The sequence below is a fragment of the Zootoca vivipara genome, chromosome 5, assembly GCF_965207765.1.
Source record: "Zootoca vivipara chromosome 5, rZooViv2.hap1.1, whole genome shotgun sequence".
Taxonomy (NCBI): domain Eukaryota; kingdom Metazoa; phylum Chordata; class Lepidosauria; order Squamata; family Lacertidae; genus Zootoca; species Zootoca vivipara.
This window is the reverse complement of record NC_142588.1, coordinates 36777028-36797790: the sequence shown is the minus strand read 5'-3', so window position 1 is coordinate 36797790 and position 20763 is coordinate 36777028. Positions and strand designations below refer to the sequence as shown.

At 45.5% G+C, this 20763-nt stretch overlaps 2 protein-coding genes across 8 annotated transcripts in view; both read left to right on the top strand.

Annotated features, from left to right (window-relative positions):
- LRRC27 (leucine rich repeat containing 27) overlaps positions 1-5710 on the top strand; it is a 39583-nt gene extending 33873 nt beyond the window's left edge. For 4 of the 5 annotated variants that reach the window (XM_035138413.3, XM_088670399.1, XM_088670398.1 and 1 more), the window contains 3 exons: positions 786-919; positions 3325-3451; positions 5096-5710. In XM_035138413.3, the coding sequence (XP_034994304.3) occupies positions 786-919; positions 3325-3451; positions 5096-5245 (411 nt within the window). In that variant the 3' untranslated portion in view covers positions 5246-5710. The remainder of the gene's footprint in view (positions 1-785; positions 920-3324; positions 3452-5095) is intronic. The other variant, XM_035138416.3, reaches the window with a different exon arrangement.
- Positions 5711-19781: 14071 nt separating this feature from the next.
- Positions 19782-20763, top strand: part of PWWP2B (PWWP domain containing 2B) — a 28245-nt gene continuing 27263 nt past the window's right edge. The window contains exon 1 of one of the 3 annotated variants that reach the window (XM_035137717.3): positions 19782-19885. The gene's annotated coding sequence lies outside the window, so the exon portion shown is untranslated. Of the gene's footprint in view, positions 19886-19934; positions 20355-20763 lie in introns of those variants that run through there. The other 2 variants (XR_015950198.1, XM_035137719.3) reach the window with 2 other exon arrangements.

Below are 20763 nucleotides of genomic sequence, written 5' to 3'. Positions count from 1 at the left end.
AGTGGACACTGGTTTTTTGTCTTCTCCCTCTTGCATAATACTAGAACTGGGGGCAATCCAACGAAGCAGAATGTCGGAGGATTCAGGGCAGACAAATAAAGTGCTTCACACAGCACATAGTTAAACTGTGGAATTTGCTCCGTAGTTTTAAAGCCAACTTAGATGGCTTTAAAAGAGGATTAGACAGATGCATGTGGGGATAAAGCTGTCAGTGGCTGCTAGCGACAGTGGCTATGCCCCACCTCCGCCACTGGAGGCAGTGGGCCTCTGAATACCAGTCGCTGGGAACTGCAAATGCAGAAAGTTGTTCTAGCGTTCAGGTCCTGCTGGTTGGCTACGGTAAGAACAGAATGCTACACTAGATGGGCATTTGGCTTGATCCTGCAGGGCTCTTGTTATGTTCTTATGGAAGGCTGCAGTAGGAAGAGATCAGAGGCAGAAGTAATGGCCACAGACAGTCAAACAAAAGGTTGTGATGAGGGAATAGATTCAATAGTATTGAAGTTGCCGGATTCAGTATGGAGTTGGGCCCTTGCTCTTTCTCTTGTGGTGAACAAGGAATTCAGTAGGTGAAACTTTTATTTTTATTTTTTAAAAAAATCCTAATCATATAACTTCAGTAGTAATGGGATAGGTTGCATCTGGTGAAATTCTCCCTGCTCTGACATAGTTTAAAGCACGGGAGCCCAGGCATGTCCAATGCTGAATCTTTTGGCAGCCCTAGTTACTGCCTCTCCTCCCGCCCCCTGACATTTTAATGCCATAATATGTTGCCTTTCCTCTAGGTTTCTCGAAATGCACCTTACGCAACAGACAATATGAAGAATCAGGACAAGCTGGAAGACTGGAAAGAAACAAGCAAGCAAGATGAACAAATGGAGATGACCCTAAACTTAATGAAAACGACAGACGAGTTAAGGTGAGAACAAAGATGTTCTCTGCATATTGCTAAGCCGAAGGTCCCATCAAACCCAGCCATTGGCCATGCTTGTTGTGGCTTGTGGGAGTTGTAGTTCTGCAACATCTAGAGGGCCCAATGTTCCCTGCATCTGGTGTATGGGGTCTGGACAACTGGGAACGTCCTGTTAATAGAGCCCCGCATCTGGAGCAGCACACTGCTCTCACACCTCCTTCCTCTCTTTCTGCTCCTGTGTTAGGTCCAAAGTTACTGTAAGATGGAATGCAGATGAGTAATGTTTTAGTTACAGGTGTGATCTTCAAAAGAAAGTGTATTTCCCCACCACCACACACCCTCCCTAGGCCAATGCTGTAGCCCCAGGCCTGTTTTAAACCATTAAGTACTCATTCAACCCCCATGGTGCATTTACTTTTTGTACTAAAGGATGCATTGCAAATATTTTCTCATTAGGGGACCGGGATAGCAGTTCTGTCACATTCCAGCCCCACCTGCCTTCAGACTTCTCAGCAACAATGATCAGCCAGCTCTATTTTTACCTTTTTTTAAAAAAAGTTTCCGAGACATTCTTACTCTTCTTTTGTTTTCAGTTTTGATTCCTCATTCACATCTTTATTTCATAATGCACTAAAACATCATCCAGATAGGGAACCCAAATATCATACTAAATTAGAAACACCTGTCATATTCTGAAAGAAAGAAATGTGTTGATCCTGTGTAAGATATTCTGAAAGTTCTGAAAGATCTAAAGTTGTTAAGCCTGAAGAGGGTGGTTGGGCAGGGAGGTGGCATTCATTACATTGCCCACATTATATGGCTTCCATAATAGGGCAGCACAACTGGTTACAATGTTTTGTTTTTATGAGGACAATTCAGTCAAAGGCTCAGCATTTTCAAGTTAGCAATTGGCGGGGGTGGGGGTGGGGAGAGGAACCTAGAAACTGTAATGCCAGTTACTTTTAATCCTGCATTATGTAGAAATATTACAGACTCTAGCCCTCACATTTTGCGGCCACTTGCCTCCATCCTTTACAGAAAAGCCCACAATTTTATACCCTGCGTTTGTGTGCGGGTGCATAGTCCACAAAAGTTTATGCCACAGATACCTTGATACTTGTTTTTCCTGCAACATACCGACATCAGTCACCGAAGATATTTTCCTGGTGTTCTGAGGCTTCTCACAGTTGGGTGTTTTCAGGGAGTAGAAAAACTTTTTAATACAGTGGTACCTCAGGTTACAAACACTTCGGGTTACAAACACTTCAGGTTACAGACTCCACTAACCCGGAAGTAGTACCTCGGGTTAAGAACTTTGCTTCAGGATGAGAACAGAAATCGTGCTCTGGTGGTGTGGCAGCAGTGAGAGGCCCCATTAGCTAAAGTGGTGCTTCAGGTTAAGAACGGTTTCAGGTTAAGAACGGACCTCCAGAATGAATTAAGCTCTTAACCAGAGGTACCACTGTACTGCTTTTAGAGCTTGAAAACATAGCTGTCAAGTTTCGAATTTGAAAATAAGGGATCAGCCCCCTCACCTGTCCCAGGGACAGTCTATGATTCTCAGGGACAGTCCACACCGCGCTAATCCCCCCAGGCTACAAATTAATTTACACCAGGCTACACACCATCATCTTTCCCCACCTTCAGAATGGACACCACCATTGAAAATAGCAGGCACACACTTTTTCTTTTTCTTTTATGAGTTTAAGCTATTCTCCTTCAACAGCAGCTGATAAAGCAATTGATACCAGCAATGAGAAGACCGCTCCCCTTCCCAGGGGGGGCGGAGTTGCAGGTGGGCCACGAGCATTCCCCATGTTCAGTGGAGGGCATGGCAATGCTGCCCGCGTCATTGGGCATCCCAGCCGCATCACGCCCCATGGCTGACCAATCAGGTCAATCAGGGGGGTGGCTTACCCAATTTAAACCTCCACGCGGCTGGGGCTCAGTCTCCTTTTCTCCACCTGCCTCGGAACTATGTGACAATATTTCTGTGGCTTGCTCTCTAAAACAATGGTACCATCACACACACACACACACACACACACACACACACACACACACACACACACCGGTTGCTCCACTGTGTACAGATTGAAATAATCTCTGGGTTTTCAGACAGTTTAGTGTTTTTGATGTTTTGTTATCTGTTGTTGTTTAGTCGTTTAGTCATGTCCGACTCTTCGTGAGGATTGCAGAGTTGGAGGGAGCCCCGAGGGTCATCTAGTCCAACCCCCTGCAATGCAGGAATCTCAAACTAAAGCATCCATGACAAAGGGCCATCCGACCTCTGCTTAAAAACCTCCAAGGAAGGAGGAGAGTCCACCACCACCCGAGAGAGCCTGCTCCACTTCAAACAGCTCTTACTGTTAGAAAGATATTCCTGATGTACTCTTTTCTGTTTGTTTCAGAGCAGCCAAACGCAAGGAAGTGGAGAACCGCATCAGACAGCACACACAAATGATGAAAGAAAGAAGAAAAAGGTTAACAGGGATCCCTCAAGAAGATATGGAGAGAGCAAAACAAGACTATGAGATTGTAGGTTGCATTTTTACATTTGTTGCTCCATTTGGGGTTTTTTTTGGGGGGGTGGTGGTGCGGACCGTGGCTATCCTCATTTTATATTCTTTATTGAAAAATAAAAAGGACAAAATTACAAGTCCCCAGAGTAAAATAAAACACAAAAAAGAAGAAACAAGAAATAGTACCCAAGCAGAAACAAAACCGTAGCTTTCCTATTGTTACTAGATCTGCTCATGAATGCTTAAGACTATCTGAGTTTTAGAAGACATCTGAGGGCAGCCCTGTTTAGGGAAGTTTTTAATGTTTGATGTTTTATCACTTTATCATCATCATCATCATCATCACTATTAATATTCTGTTGGGAGCCGCCCAGAGTGGCTGAGAAAACTCAGCCAGATGGATGAGGTATAAAGAATAAATTTATTATTATTATTATTATTATTATTATTATTATTATTATTATTATTATTATATTCCTGCATTACAGGGAGTTAGACTAGATGACCCTCAGTGGTCCCTTCCAACTCTACCGTTTTATGAGTCTAACTCATATAACTTCTATACATGTTCAATGAAGTATCACTGCAGGGATTTTTACCGGAGACAGTTGTGTGCCACAGAAGTTATTGCGAAGGACATGATTACTTTAGAAATACCAATATTGTCAAGGTAACACTACAAATCAAAATTGCAAACCACATTCAAATTTTGCTCTGCAGTTCTGGTTATAAATAAAATACAGTTTCTGCAAAACATACTTTCCCTGGTTCAGATACAATGCAAAACTAGGGTTTGCTAGTCACCTGTCACCAACCCTCATTCATCTGGCAGCAAATCAGATTTGGGCATACACCTGAATTCAATATCATGATAATTCTTTTTTGTTGTTGTTGTTCCAGTAAGTTTATGCTCAAGTGCTGGCAAAAACTTAGGGGGTCTTACATTTTTTTATGTTGGTTAATAAAGCTGCAGTCATGTACATGTTTCTGTGGGAGTGAATCCCATTGAACTAAGTGGGACTTACTTATAAGTAAACATGTGTAAGTTTGATCTGCATAACAAGCAAGAGGAGCTTTGCAAGACTCACTTAGATTAAGTCAGACCTCTTTGCAGCTCTCTGCCAAATGAGGTTAACATTTCCATGCTTCTGGCAAGAAAGATAATTCCTGATAAATTTATTGGCCACCAGACACCCCGTGTTGTTTAGGCTACAAGAGACTGATACAGCTACCCCTCTCAAATTGGTATTGGCAGCAAAGTTTTGAGTTGTGCAGAAGGTTTCTTTGAAGCTTTATTGCCCAAAGGTTGCTCTGGATTCAGTTATTTGATTTGGGGATCAGTGTAGGAACCATTTAGCTCTGGAATCCAGTTTCACAAATACAGTGGACCCTCGGGTTACGTTACCTTCGGGTAACGTAACTTTTGGGTTATGAACGCCACATGCGCAGAAGCGCTCTATCGCGCCGTGCACATGCGCAGAAGCGGTGCCTTTAGATGCGGACTTTCCGGGGTACGTACGGACCCCCGGAATGAATTAAGTTCATATTCGGAAGGTCCACTGTACAGCAATAGACTGAGACACAAATGAATAGTTAGGCACTAGCCTTGTTAATGTGATAACAACTCTAGTGTTCATGCTTTTTATGTTTCCTGCCACAGGCTGAAAACCTAGAACAGCAGCTAGCAGATCTGAAAAGAGACATAAACCAGGAATATCGTTTCACTGCCTTTACAGGAGAAGTGGAACCACCAGAGAATCCACTGCCTATCAACAAGCCTCCAAATATCTTTTCTAAAATGACATTTTAAATTATATTAAAGAGAATTCAACATGCAGCAACCACCTGCACCAGTTTGCTTTACAGTTGATCTGCTTTTAACCAGACTTTCAAATTCTTTCCTTTTCTCCTTTGTTCTTGTTTGTTTTGCTTTGGAATGTAAAAATTGGAATCTTTCGCACTCACCACCCTCCCCGTGTCAATATGTGCCTACAAGGTTTTGAAGTGCCTTCCGTTACTGCATGGTTTTAATGCCGATTATTGTTAATATTACCTTCCTGGAACCCTGCTTCCGAGATGAGCCTCGAAGATATTTGTAGTAATTCTCAATCTCTTTTAAGATCCAGTGGAGCAGAATTGCAGGATATCCTACAATTCTAATGTAATGAGCCTCTCTAATGAAAGGGAAAGCTCACACCTTCTAAATGAAGAGTTTTTTTTTAAAAAAAACACCCAGTGATTGGTAATATCCTTAATAAACATATTTCCAGCTGTAGAGAGTGGAAGGTTATCAGATTGGCATTCAACCTCCTGGAGGTTTTAAAGAGCAGCAAGTGACTCACCTGGCCACTTTCTGCTGTGTCTCCTTAGGCAGAGATCAGTTTTGTAACTCATCATTAAAGCCGTCATGTTTTAGTTCAAGAGTTTTTTCACTATGGATCAACATGCAGTTTTGGTTTCTATGTCCTTGGGAAGAATCAAATCTCTCTCCCCCCCCCCCAAGTTTTGGTGTCAGCAATATTTTTTCAAGGTCTTTGTGGTTGTGGACGATTAGAAACTACAGGAGGAACTTGAGGAGCCAAGGCTTGAAAATAAATCATCTTGCTTACGCAAATATTAACCCGATGCAATGTTTCACACTTAGACTGAGAAGAAGATCAAATATCACTTTAGCAGGGAATCTTCGCCAGCCTTCTAAGATATAACCTATTTTAAATACCTTTGAAATAAGGGCACTTTTCATGAAGATTTGAGGAACAAGACATCCTTGTTGTTGCACAATCATGACCTGCTGTGCTCTTGATGCTATCAGGGCAGCCACATACAATCCTGCTTTTAATGCCATTGGCACCTGCAAAGCTGTGTGGGGTTTTGTTGTTGTTTGCTTGGTTGGTTGTTTCACACTGCTTTTCCAATCAATGCATATCCTATAGCTTCTTGCTCAAATCCCATGACTTTTTATACCAAAATGTTCTGGTTTATTTCCCCCACCACCAGCAAACACACACTTTTCTTGCTCTGTAGCCCTCCTAGACCGCAATTATGTGGGAGCATTGGGGAGGCATCACAGCACAACTAATATAGAAGAATAAATCCACAGTTGTGTCAAGAACAGGGGTCAGCAAGCCAAAGCCCGTGGGCCACAGGGGTCGTTTTACTGGCCCACAAGCCACCCTTGAACCGAGGCACCCAGTCAGCAAGTCCCCGTGCATTGCACTAAACCAGTGCAGCGCAGTGTGGGGACTTGCGGTGCGGCACTGGAAAGCCGGAAATTGTGTCTGCGCAGATGCCAGAAATCACAGGTGCGGGCACTCATGTGCGCTTGTGATCCGGCCCACGGAGGGGGCTCCACGGCAGTGAACCGGCCCAGGCAAGGTAAGCCTTGCCAACCCCTGGTCAATAACATGCAGCCAAATACACCTGTGAAAAAAATGCCAGTCTGGAGAGGCCCCAGTAACAAAGTCTTGGGTAGAAGGAAAGATTTGAGATTTAAACAGATCAGATAAATGCTTCAACTCAGGGTGTGGCTCTACCAGCTGTTTTTTTCTCCGGATTCCACAAATAGCTGATGTTCCACCCCTGTTTCTAAAACCATCTGTAGTTGTAGTTTTATAGCCACAAAACGAACAGGAGGGATGGTACTGGCCTTTTATTGGGAGAGGAATTTTTAGCTTTTCAAAACAGTTGAGAGATATGCATTTTCATGCAGCAAATGGGGAGCATTAGCTTTCTAGAAAATGAGGGGTGGGGTGAGCAGGGAATGGAAATGGCAAATGATAAATTTTTGGAAGGAAAAGAAGGGATCACAAAATGTTTACTGCAACAACAGAGCCTGGTGATAAAAAAAAATTGGGGGGGGAGGGGTAATGTCTGTTTTAGTTTTTCGGATTCCTTGCCCTCTGGACACAGATTCTATCTGATTACTCTTTGGAAAAGATACAATTAAAATGACCAGAGCTGTGGTGTCCTTCCTGCTAATGTCACAGGGAAAAAAAACCTGTTTAAGTGTAGATGGTCATGTCACTAGGAGAGCCACATTCCCAGCACTAAAGGATGAGCAAGAGTTACCTCTGAGATGACAAGGGTCACTTTGGATCCACAACTCCAGCTAAATATGTTGCTATTGAGTAGGGATTCCCAGCTACAGAAGCGTTTTGGTGGCGCAGCATAATTTGGCTTGTTAACCCAGCACTGACAGAATAGACCGATGTACCTGAACAGCAAAGGTGTCTGGAAAAGTAGGGATGGCGAACCTTGGATTGAGCTGGGGGGGGGGAAGGTAAATTTGTTGAGCAAAATCGCAAAGAAATTGGACTTTTTGGAGCTATTTCTATGGAAAATCAGATTTTCCAGGACATTTAGCCAATTTTTGCCCGGACACTGCTTACGGCTGCAGTATTCTGGACATTTTCTGGACATGTGGCAACCCTAGGCCAACCCCCCCCCCTCTCCCTGAGCCGCACCTGTCTCCAGCCCTGCTCCTCACCTTGTGCCTATTGCCTAGCTGGAATGCATCTTTGAACTTTGTAACAGTGCCTCTCGGTTGCCTGGATTAAGAGATGTATGTGTAGAAACCTCAACCTTTTGGCATGACTGAAATGTACTAAGGTAGGAGTCGCCACTTTTGCCTCTGGCCTGCTCTCTCTTGGTCTCTGGCTCTGTCTGCCACTGGCATGTAGCCCCAGAATGATGCTTCTTTAGCAGTCCTCAGGCTAAAAAGCTCCCAGGCTCCCCACCAGTGTAGAATTATTCCTGATCTCCCATCTATTGGGCTTGGGAAACTGCATAATATCTTCTTGGCTTCCTGGATGGGTTTGTGTATTGCATGTCTAAGCCTGCCCAGTTCAGTATTTTGGATGTGGTTGGAGGTGAGCACCTAAAACAAGACTGCAGAGAGGGAAGCTTTGAGAATTACATCCCGAAGGTGTGTGCCTGGTTCTGGAAACTTCACAAGCCATATCCAAGCCTGAATGTGTTTTAAATCATACTGGAAGGTTGATCATGGGTAAATTCTGGTTTTCTGCCTGCAGAATACATAGGCGGTGACTCATTGGTCCGCATAGAGCAGCCTTCTCCAACCTGGTTGCTCTCCAAACCTTCCTAGACTCCCAGTTCCAGTGCAACATGGCCAATAGGGATGGTGAGAGTTGTAGTTCCAAACATTTGAAGGTCACCAAATTGCAGCGGGTTGGATTAGATCAGGCATCCCCAAACTGCGGCCCTCCAGATGTTTTGGCCTACAGCTCCCATGACCCCTAGCTAACAGGACCAGTGGTTGGGGAAGATGGGAATTGTAGTCCAAAACATCTGGAGGGCCGAAGTCTGGGGATGCCTGGTGTAGATGACCCTTTGGAACCCTTCCAACTCTGCAATTCTATGATGCAATGTTGGGGAAGGCTGACAGAGAGGGTCTCACCGTGGGGTTCCAGCTAGAACAATCGTCCAGGGCAAAGTGTCCCAGCTATGAATGTCCCTTGTCTTTTTTCTGTCCATCATTGGCCACCTACCATCAACTGCTGCATAGACCATTGAGTCTTAACTCCTTGCTTCCTAAGCTACAACTCCTAGAATTGTTTAGGGAACTCTGGGAATTGTAAATGTGAAGCGAATAGTGATCTCCTAGCAACTCTTGGCACTCTTAACAAACTACAGCCCCCAGGATTCTTTGGGGGAAGCCATTGTCATTAAGGTGGCGTAATCGTGCTTTAATAGGGTAGTTGTGGCTTAAGATACCTTCTACATACTGAGGGCTACTTTTCACTAAGGTGTCAGAGCTACAGAACTTCAGGCAGCCAGGAGGGGTGACTTCATTGAGCGTTCCTCTGTACAAAGAGGCCCTGTGCACAGAAAACAGTTCTAACCCTGACCTGGCATGCTTCTGTGTAGAGAAATGTTTTCTCCGAGGGAGCATTTCTCAGATATTGTACAGCCCAGGAACAGGGTCATTGCCTCAGTAAAATGTGAGGGCTGAGGGGTACAAGAGGCCTAAAGCACTACTGACCTCGTCAAGGAACTACAGGATATGAATAACAAAGTTACAAAGAGGTGAACTTCTCAGCTCACAATTTATCAGGAGGGCACCAAAATATCCGCAAGTGCCTTTTCTTGCAACTGTACAAATCTGGTGATTGTTTTTTGTTCTCGGAGAGAGCCATTGACTGTACAGTACTGTTTGTTGCAGCTCGTTCATTGCAAATTAATTGATGTAGTTGATTCTAATTGCAATCATCAATTAACTGCAATGTGCTCAAACAGCAGTTGGTTTTAGTGAGCGGCCTAAGTTTAGATAACATTTCTCAAATGTGTACAGTCATACCTCGGTTTACAACCGCCGTGGTTTGCGACCGATCGGTTTGCGACCGCCGTGGACCTGGAAGTGTTTACATCCGGGTTCCACGGCACGCAGATGCGCAGAAACTATCTGCGCAGCATGCACAGAAGTGCTCTATCGGCGCTTTGCGCACATGCAGAAGAGCCGCTCCGTTTATGATGTACCCGGGGAGTGACTGGCTGCCCAGAACGAACTGCGGTCGTAAACCGAGGTATGACTGTATGTGTTAAAAAAACTGTATGTGTATTAAAAATAAAATGCAGGTACATTTGCCGATGTCAGCTATGGGCAACTTAAATTTGCCACATGATTAACTCTGCATGTCTCAGTGTTTCCTTTGATTTCTCCATTCTGGGATCAATTTCTAATCATTTGCTTATTTTCCTTTGTCCTTAAAAAGAATTGATCTTTACAGCATTGGACTGAGCAGTGATGTAATGCAGAAACGGTTAGACATGGCAGCTGCATTCCAACATTCTCTTGCCTTTGGGAGTGACAAAGGCAGTTTTCCGGAGGCTAAATATTAACCAACCTTTCTACTCAGCTACTAAAACCTTCAACTGTACTTTGGTAGCATCCATTTTGAATTGAGTCAGTACCTGCCCATGTTTGATCATGTTGTATCATATAAATACATTGCTTAGCTCGTAGCTTGCCTTGAATATCTGTGTGTACATGATTAGAGAATATTGTGCTGGATCCAAAGGTTTTCCTGGTGGTGAGGGCAGACTTTTCTTTTCCCTGCACATCCAAAACCTTTCCAGAGGGTCAGGGGATCTTCCTGTTCAGCAGGATGAGCCGTGACAAGGAAGTGACAGTTTGGGGACAGATTGCCAAAAATTGGCCAGAAACACTTTGCAGGAGTGGCACTCCCAACATTATACAGTCATACCTTGGGTTGCGAACATGATCCGTGCGGGAGGCACGTTCGCAACCCGCAGATCTGTGCACGCGTGTGACGCGATTCAGTGCTTCCACGCATGCGTGTGACGTCATTTTGTGCTTCTGCGCATGTGCGAGCGCCGAAAGCCGGAGGTAACCCAGGTTCGGCACAGTCCGCAACCTGAAAACACGCAACCCGCAGCATTTGCAACCCGAGGTATGACTGTACTCTTTTAAGAAGATGGTGAAAACATACCTCTTTTGGAGGTGACGAGGTACAATCTGTCTGCTTAGTTTAGTATTGTACCTTTTGCTGTTTTGTGTTAATTTCATTTGTTATGTTAGTTTATGCAGTGTTTAACTTCGCATTGCCTTTTAATTTGGTTTTAGGAATATGCACTGATGTGTTTTAATAAGTTGTACGCAGCCCTGTGACCAGAGCGCCATGTGTTATGGAAATACCTAAATAAATACATTCATTTAAAGTGATTCCCCTGCCCCTTCCACTTCAACCCCCTTGACGGAGCCCAGGCTGGTTGGGGTGGGAGGGGTATCCTTGATCTTCTGGAGACAGGGCCGCCCCTATGGCAAGGCTGGGTGGCGCAGGGCGCTAGGGCACCGGGCCCTGGAAAACGGGTTGGGGGGCGCTGGAGGGATCTTCGTGCCAGGGCGCCAGATATGCTTAAGATATGCTTAAGAGGGTGAGAAAGATTCATTATTGGAGCAGCCCCTTTGGATCCAACCCACTGGGCGTTTCCCAGAAGAGAAAAACATCTCCAGGGTTGGGCTAACTAAGAGGAGGGAGGGATGCTGCCAGGCAACTATGCAAATCTAGAGGCTATAATAGAAACAAGTTTTGATATATTTAAATATCTCTATCAGTCATCAAGGTAGAATGGCAGCAATCATACTGCTAACACCTTAATCCTAAAACATGAAATAAATGGGGAACCTGCACATCAAAGGCCTCCTGTGCACCACAGAGCACATGGGAGTCTGGGTCAGTGAGCATTTAGACACCAGATGCATCTAATGTCCAAATGCTCACTGATCCAGACTCCCATGTGCTCTGTGGTGCACAGGAGGCCTTTGATGTGCAGGTTTCCCATTCGTTTCAATCTAGGCCATAGGTCTCTGTGTGTGTGGCTTATGTTTCTGCAGCTTCTGCTGAAATGGGGTAGGGCAAGCCTCCTGCACTTGCAAGATGTGCAAGAGCTAGGTATAACAGATTGCAGTTTTGCCAACGGCAAAAATCCTATTTTAATATCACTGTAGAATGTTATTAACCATGGGTTTTAAATGGCACCTTTTTTGTTTGTAAAACAGCCAACAGGGGGCCACAGCAAGCTATATTAAACTTCAGTTTTGGAGAAGGAGTAAAAAATTATTATTATTATTATTATTATTATTATTATTATTATTATAGTACAATTATGCAAATACAGTCATACCTCAGTTTAAGTACGCTTCGGTTTGAGTACTTTCAGTTTAAGTACTCTGCGGACCCATCTGGAACGGATTAATCCACTTTCCATTACTTTCAATGGGAAAGTTTGCTTCAGGTTAAGTACGCTTCAGGTTAAGTACGGACTTCCAGAACCAATTACACTCATGCTTCAGGTTAAGTACACTTCAGGTTGAGTACTCCACAGACCCGTCTGGAATGGATTAATCCATCATATAGATCAAGCTAGTGGGAGAGAGTCAGCCCAGATTACGAAAAAATAGGCTTAGCCTTTAAAAACAAGCTCAGTGTAAATTTCAGTTTTCCTTGGTAGGTGGGGGGAAAAAAGACTCCTCTGAAAGTATGAGCTTTCAGATCAGTTTGAAACAAGCTAAAAAAACTAGTCTAGTTTATCAAAATATACAGCAGGCACATGGTTTTCATTAAAGTAACAACACTAGGCATGGAGATGGGTGTAGAAACTGTATTACTCATTCTAGCCAGCATTCGGTAGATACATGAAACAGTCATGCACAAATGTACACACATCTCTTGCAGGTAGGTAGACCCCCCTTAAGCACAGTTCACAAGCAGCTTAGTATTTCTGTACATTAGCGTATGACAGGGAAGCTCACTTGGAGGAAGTAACATCATTGGGGGGGGGGTGTTTCCAGCTCTCTCACCTTTTGCCCTTGGAAGCCTGATAAGGACCTATGGCTAGAGAGGGACTGAGAGCAACATCATTGGGGGGGGTGTTTCTAGGAGTGTGGTGAAACTTTGAAGTTCCCTTGTTATTTTTGCTATTGGATGCTGTGCATTGTCTAAGTAATCTTGTCATATTTATAGTATTGGAATGTGGGTTTTGTGGTATGCTATTATAGTGGTCATTGCTTTGCTATGTTATGAAAAAGTTGCTACAGTCAAACCTCGGCTGTCGAACGTAATCCATTCCGGAAGCCCTTTCGGCTTCCGAAACATTTGACAACCAAGGCATGACTTCCGATTGGCTGCAAGAGCTTCCTGCACTCAATCAGAAGCCATGTTGGATGTTCAGCTTCCGAAAAGAGTTCTAAAACCAGAACATTTACTTCCGGGTTTTCGGCATTCGGGAGCTGAAACGTTCCAAAACGAAGCTGTTCGAGGTTTGGCTGTACATTATTATGAAACTGCTTTGGTAGTACTTGTTTGAAATGCACCCTGTTTCTTTGTTGTAAGTCGCTTCACACATGCAGAGGCGTAGCAAGGTCAGGTGGTACCAAGTGCAGAAAATTTCTTGTCACTCCCCCACACACACACACACAAAGGCACTGAAATTATTAAAAGAAGAAAAAATAAGATACAGTCGCAAGTGTTATTTTCTGGTTTATTTACTGAACATTGTGAGCATAGGCAGCTTTGGAGGTCACCCGTGGCATCCATGCGCCCCAGAGCCCAATTGCTGTTGGTGGCTACCTCAGCTTCTGCAGGCTGCCTCAGGCTACCTCGGCCTCAGCAGGCTGCTGCTGCCTCGGCAGGCCGTTGCAGCAGCCAAAAAAACCCAACTGCTGCTGGCAGGGGGCTAAGGAAGTCGGCCTCGGCAGCATCAGCCCTTTCCTTGCCTTCACCCCGCCCCCAGCCTGCAGCTGATTGGCCAGCTGGGTTGGGGGTGGGACGAGGGTCCCAAGGCAAGGAGGGTGGCATCCAATACCCAGGAAACCCTGCCCAGCTCTCGGAGAGGAGCTTCAATAAGTTTATTTTTAAAATACTTATTTTTTTCAGTTTGCCACCCCTCCTCAGTGGTGACACCCGGGGCAGACCGCCCCTACCACACACCCCTTCCTACGCCCCTGTACAGATGAGTTCTTTGTGTGTGGAAAAGTGCCCTACAAGTGAAATGAACGATTGAATAAATCTGTTTTTTGGAGAGGTCTTTTGTGGCTTGGAATGTTGATGCATGTGATGCTAGTTGCCTGCATTGTATTGGACATCTTCTTTGGAATTTTAATGCCTCGTACCTGCTTTGGACGCGGGTGGCGCTGTGGTCTAAACCACTGAGCCCAGGGCTTGCCGATCAGAAGGTCGGCAGTTCGAATCCCTGCGACGAATCCCGAGCTCCCGTTGCTCGGTCCCTGCTCCTGCCAACCTAGCAGTACAAAAACATGTCAAAGTGCAAGTAAATAAACGGTGTTTCCGTGCGCTGCTCTGGTTCGCCAGAAGCGGCTTAGTCATGCTGGCCACATGACCTAGAAGCTGTATGCCAGCTCCCTCAGCCAATAAAGCGAGATGAGCGCTGCAACCCCAGAGTCGGTCACGACTGGACCTAATGGTCAGGGATCCCTTTACCTTTACCTTTTTACCTGCTCGGGAAGCTGCCTAATACCAGGCCAGGCTATCTGTCCACTTCAGCTTAGTGCTAGCTGTTCCAAGTGTGTGTGGGCAACCTTTTTGTTTCTCTCAAAGGCTGCATTTCCTTGTGTGTAATCTGTCAGTGGGCGAAGGCACATGCTGGCTGTGGGCAGGGCTGAAGCCAGCCATGGGCAGGTCTACAGGCAAAAGTGAATAGGAACTCTGCCTCTTTCAGAAACACACACCCTCCCGTAGTAAGCTGCCAGGGGAGAGCTAGATCAGGCATCCCCAAACTGCGGCCCTCCAGATGTTTTGGCCTACAACTCCCATGCTCCCTAGTTAAGAGGACCAGTGGTCAGGGATGATGGGGATTGTAGTCCAAAACATCTGGAGGGCCAAAGTCTGGGGATGCCTGAGCTAGATCATCCTGGCCAGAGGTCCGAACTGGTCCACACCTGAGGTCAGTAGGCTAGCTTTGGGGGCCCCAGCGCTATCTCTGTACTCAAGCACCTGATTGCCACACCTGGTGCTTGAAGCAACTTTGTTTGAGGGTTGGACTTATCCCGCTAAGGACATGAATTAAGGAGCAGGCCCCATAGAGGTCAGTGGGGCTTCCTTCTATGTAAACATACTTGGGATCATGCTGGAAGTCACTTTACACAGGGATGGAGAACGAGTTGTTGAATTCCAGATGTTGTTGAACTCCAACTTCCATCAGCTCCCACCAGCATGCCCAGGAATGGTTTGTTTTATTATTATTTATGAATTGAATTTATATACTGCCCTTCATCTGAGGATCACAGGGTGGTTCACACAAAATACATGGTGGGATCACTGGAACTCAGTTCCGGCACTTCTCGAGTGGGTGCCATTACCATTATAAGAGAACAAGGGAGGCAGTCATGGTGAGGTCTGACACCTCTTTTTCTAGAAAAATAGCACTGGTGGTGAAGTGTAGGTGGGTTCCCACAAGGCAAGACATGGCGATAACAGCAAGAACCTTTATTGAACAACATAACTGGGAAACAGGGGCAAAGCTTATATACGGTACATTCCTGAAAGTCTGGGCCACTCCCACTCCCAAAGTGATTGGCTGTCTAAACTTCCAAGCTGCGAATCATGACTCAGAGTTCAAGGGCCAATGGCAGAGGCCCAAATCCTGAAATGTTATGTGATTGGATATCATGTATCGAATCAGAACACAGGAGCCCAGAATCCTTAGTCCAGACTCAAGCTCAGGCAAACACAGACCACTGAATACATAACAGGTGGGATATGTAATCCAATGGCATCTGGTGTGGCCACAGGTTCCCCCATCCTATCCTCCTCAGTTGCCTGTGGTATAAATCATCCTTAAAACTAGAATCTGAAACGGGGATCTTGTTCTTAAGTGTTCTCTGGGTTGAATCCAAGGAGAGAAGCCAAGCGTGAGAATAGATTTCAGAGGAACACAAGCTTATGCTACATTTGCAAAGTCCCCTTCGTGGTAGCTTAGGAACAGTGTTTAGACATTGTTTGAGTTTTGAGCTAGTCCATGTGAAATGTGCTCCTCTCCAAGCAAGTTGCTGTGTTTTCTGCTGCTAAGGAGCAATGTTAATGGCTGTGGCTGCACAGCAACCGCAGGGAAGGTTATTACCATGTGCTGTGCAGCACCTGCCAAATATCTATGCAGCAACATGGACAGACTCGCAAGGAATGCGCTTCCACTGCAGCAGCAGAAGAGAAGGAGCAGCCCAACCAGAGCGAGCGATGGAGCTTCTTCTCAAAGGAAGGGCCTGGCGACTGCAGGAGGCACAATCCTCCAGGAACTTTCTGTATCCAAACCCTGTTGTGTTTACATGAAATGCAGCCGTTGAGCAACAGCACAGCTGCAATCTTGCTCAATTCCCATTCAGATAAATCCAATGGGGAGGAGGGTGTGGAAGAAGATTCCAGAAGATTGGGTCTCTCAAATTTCCCAGGTATCGCCACTCCTTTGGTTGGTGTCTGTTAGCAAAGACACATCAATAGTGCAGATGGAATCAAGAGAGATAAAAGTCCTGATAAAGCTTTAACTGAGCACTGAGCAAGCTTTAAACAAAACAGTGTATAACTGGAGGAGATAGGAACGGAGAGATTATGTCTTTCCTACTTCAGGCCTTGTATATAGCAGGGAGATATTAAAGCAAACATACAGAGGAAAACTCCCTCAGAACGACACAGCCAAGCAACCCCAGTACACACCATGCCACTCTGCCTGGTTGCTAAACAGCACCTCTACTGCTCTTGGTTAGTTGACTTTAACCCTAATGGAATTAACCCTTAATTTGCACATGGAAAAATCTCTGCTGCTTCACTTACAACAGTGCCAAGGATCAGTTTGCTCTGTCACTTCAGCACAGCTGTCAAGTTTTCCCTTTTCTCGTGAGGAAGCCTATTCAGCATAAGGGAATTTCCCTTTTTTAAAAAGGGAGAACTTGACAGCTATGCACTTCAGACACTGTGACTATTAAACCAGGAGGCATTTGGAGATGCAGCTGCCCCTCTCAAAAAGGGATAAAAATCAGTCGCATCCAGGAAGTGGAGCAGAGATGGAAACAGCATTTAAAAGAGCACTTTCCTACACAAATTTAATATGTACTTTGTGTACACACAACATGCCCTTGCGGGTGTTACCAGATTCAGCTGGAACAGGTTAATAACCGCTGTTTCCTTCTTTACCCAGCTTCCTAGGCACAATGACTTTCTGTTGGCTTTGAGACAGGGAACTGCATCTCGAAACACACAGTGGACCACAACAACCAAATAGCCACCAATAACTATCACTCCTTGTGGTCCTTTGCCTTTATCCACTGTGTGACCCAGAGTTTTGGAAAATCCGTGCCTGTCCCTTTCCACTTTCCACCTGAAGTAACTGCAATGTGACAGGGGTGTGGAAATGTGTCCCCCCAGCTTCTCTGCCCAGCCCTTGGGGACTCTCCCCAGGCCCTGCTTCCCCTACCCAGCATCCTCCTGTACATTTGCCTTGCTGGGACATGAGCTGTGATCACGCCTGCAAGACTGGAGGATGGAGAGATGCATGCCTGTAGAAACATCTGGCTTTTGTGTGCCCACTGTACAGTCACATCTGTTGATCCACCTGCTTTTGTCTCTGGCCCCATCCACACACAAAAACTAGTATGTGACTCCCAGAAGCTTGGAATCCTTGGAATGAGAAAGCTTCCTCACTCCCACAAGGCTACATGATAGCATACTGGCTGCATGCATATTGGGCAATCATGCGGAAGTCTAACACATTTTCCCAAAACAAGACAGCATTAGCACTTTGAGAAAGCATGTAAACTGTAGATTGCCTTGTTTTTGTGATGATTGTGCACATTTATTTTCCTTTGCTGCATGTGTGTCTCCTAGTACATGCAGTGGTTATTTAAAAAATATATAGCATGGAAACAATCAAAATGTATAATAAAAACTGTGAAACAGCATTATAAAAACCAAAATAAGGAAGGTGAGGACACAAATTCAGCAGTAGCAAGGTTTAATCTTACTGGGAGGGGGTGGGGAGAATCCAGCTCAGTCAGTGAGCCATGAGTTCGAGCTCCACATTGGGCAATGCAGGGGCTTGGATGATATGACTCTTGTGGGCCCTTCCGACTCTACAATTCCCTGATTCTAAGAAACAAGACAACTAATAGAAGATGGTTTGTGTATGGCAGAGGAATGTCGACATATTTTACAAGCTCAGGGGAAAAAAAAACCCTGCAGTACTGTGTTCAATGGAGCATACACCCCAGGAAACTGCATAGGATAGCTGACCTTAATAAACTGGGTATTACGCTTGCTGTTGTTTAGTCGTTTAGTCATGTCCGACTCTTCGCGACCCCATGGACCAGAGCACGCCAGGCACCCCTGTCTTCCACTGCCTCCCGCAGTTTGGTCAAACTCATGTTCGTAGCTTCAAGAACACTGTCCAACCATCTCGTCCTCTGTCGTCCCCTTCTCCTTGTGCCCTCAATCTTTCCCAACATCAAGGTCTTTTCCAGGGAGTCTTCTCTTCTCATGAGGTGGCCAAAGTATTGGAGCTATGCTACAGGTTGCCTTTTGGTGTCTCGTGTGTGTGTGTGTGTGTGTGTGTATGAGTGACATTCCTTGCGTGGCGAGTGCTGTCAGGATGTGCCCCTGCATTTCAAAGTTTATCACTAAGTCACTATTTACTAGTTTAGCTGTTCACTAGTTTCTGCAGCGGGTTTCCCCCCCCCACGTGACAAGCATTTATCATTTGCTATTCAATAGCTAGAGGTGGGCAGAAGATCTCTGGGTGATTTGCAAATGGATTAGCAATTGTCTAAAAAGCTTGCCCTACCCTCAAACAAGAAGAAGAAGAAGAAGAAGAAGAAGAAGAAGAAGAAGAAGAAGAAGAAGAAGAAGAAGAAGAAGAAGAAGAAGAAGAAGAAGACTGGGCTGGGGGTGGAGAGAGAAACCAGGAGTGAGTTTCTGCATTAATGTAAAGGATTTGTGATCTTGGTTGCTGGTATTGATCAGAAAGTCCTGCTCTGAGCAAGTGCACCTCTTAGTTCTAATCGTTTGTCCGCTGGCCTGAGCATTTTGCACCTGGCTCCCTTTGGTGGATCTCCAGAGTTTTAGTGTTAACAGAGAGAAAAAAGTAGATCCCGCAGGCCTGAAGTCTGCCCAACCCCTGCAGTAAGTAGCCCAGCCGTTTACTTCTTTTGTTGGAGGGTTTTGGAACGGGCGGGCGGTGCTTTTCCAAATCCTCTGCTAGGAATGTGTTCAGGAGCAGGCAGAAGAGGGGGGGGGGCGTGCCTTAGATTTAAGGTGGCGTTCTGCCCTGTCTGCCTAAGGCAGCCTTCGCCAACCCGGCGCCCTCCAGATGTTTTCGACTACAACACTCATCAGCCCTAGATCTGGAGGGCACCGGGTTGGCGAAGGCAGAGTTAAGGCTTAGCTGTGTTTTTATATGCTCCATTCAGAGGTTATCCAAATTGTGAGGAGGCTTGCACACGGAGAGGGATACGGAGCACCCCCGTAGTAAGCTGCTTCTTTTTTTGTCACAGAAGAGGGATCAACATTAAGAATAGCCCAGTGCACATAGGATAATAGAATTTTTAGAGCTGGGAGCGACCCCAGGGGTCATCTATTCCAACCCCCTGCAATGCGGGAACATAAACCAAACTGGAAGGAGCATTGGCCCCTGATTTAGAGGTCTAAGAATTGCGCAGGTGAATTTTTAACATGTATGCGCACAATCTTGGGTCAGAAAAGCCTCTCCAGCAGAAGCTGCCTGTCAGGCGAGGAGAGGGCGGTGCCTCCTCTCACCAAGCGGCCACCGAGGCCAGCTTCTAAGGAAGCAATGCCAGTAAGCAGCCGCTAGGGGGAGCGTGGTGGAAACGAAACGCCGCGCATAGTAACTTCGCTGAATTGTCAAACATTGTCACGGTTAAAGGGGCTGAAGAGAGACAGTGATCGCTCAGGTAATGTGAGAGCCGTAGACTTTCTCCTCCTCGTTATTTCCGGGCATTCCGATTTGTCTCGTTTCAAAATGTTTAATTCAGACTGGCTTGGGCGCCTCTTCCCCCAACCCCTGCGCCCACCTTGCCTTTTAAACGTTTTTTTTTCTAGCCGCTCTTAATAATAATAAAACAACAACAAATAAAATCCGATCCAGGCTGCAGAAGACGGTGGGATAACTTCGAATAAAGCAAAACAGTTTTCCCACCGAAAAAGAGAATGATTAAAGCGTGGCCATAAATATCCTCGATCCTCCTGCTTGCAGTCTGGGCTAAGAGCATTTGAAGCAGCGGCGGGGGTGGCGCGGGGAGCGGGGGGCCGAGAAGCCCAGGAGCATAATTTTGCAGAGAGGAAGTCCATTGAGACTGCAGTGCTAGTATACATGTCTGCTCAGCAACTGAGGCCTTTGAGTTCAATGGAACTTGCTCTCAGGTAAGTGTGGCTCTAGGATCGCACCCTGAATAGATCTGCTGTCAGGTTAATTACGAGGCTTGAAATGTGGCAAGGCGGAGGTAAGGTTTCTCCTGACTTGTGCAGGATTTGCCTGGCCCTGCTTCAGAAACAGTTTCTGGACAACAGAGCTTTGGGGAAGGGGGTGGAGGAGGAGAAGCCTCTAGCGAATATTTCAAATAACCACCACACTGTATTTCTAAATCACATTTGTTTTCAATATGCTTAAATACCTGGAGCCAACAGCAAAATTATGCAACTCAAATACAATTTTTTAATTTTTTTTTAAAAAGAAGGGTTGACTAAGAATTCCACCCATTTTTCTTTTATCAAAATGGTGATGTTTGCCATACAGTCTCTTTACTCTGTCTCCAAATTGTGCCGAACACTT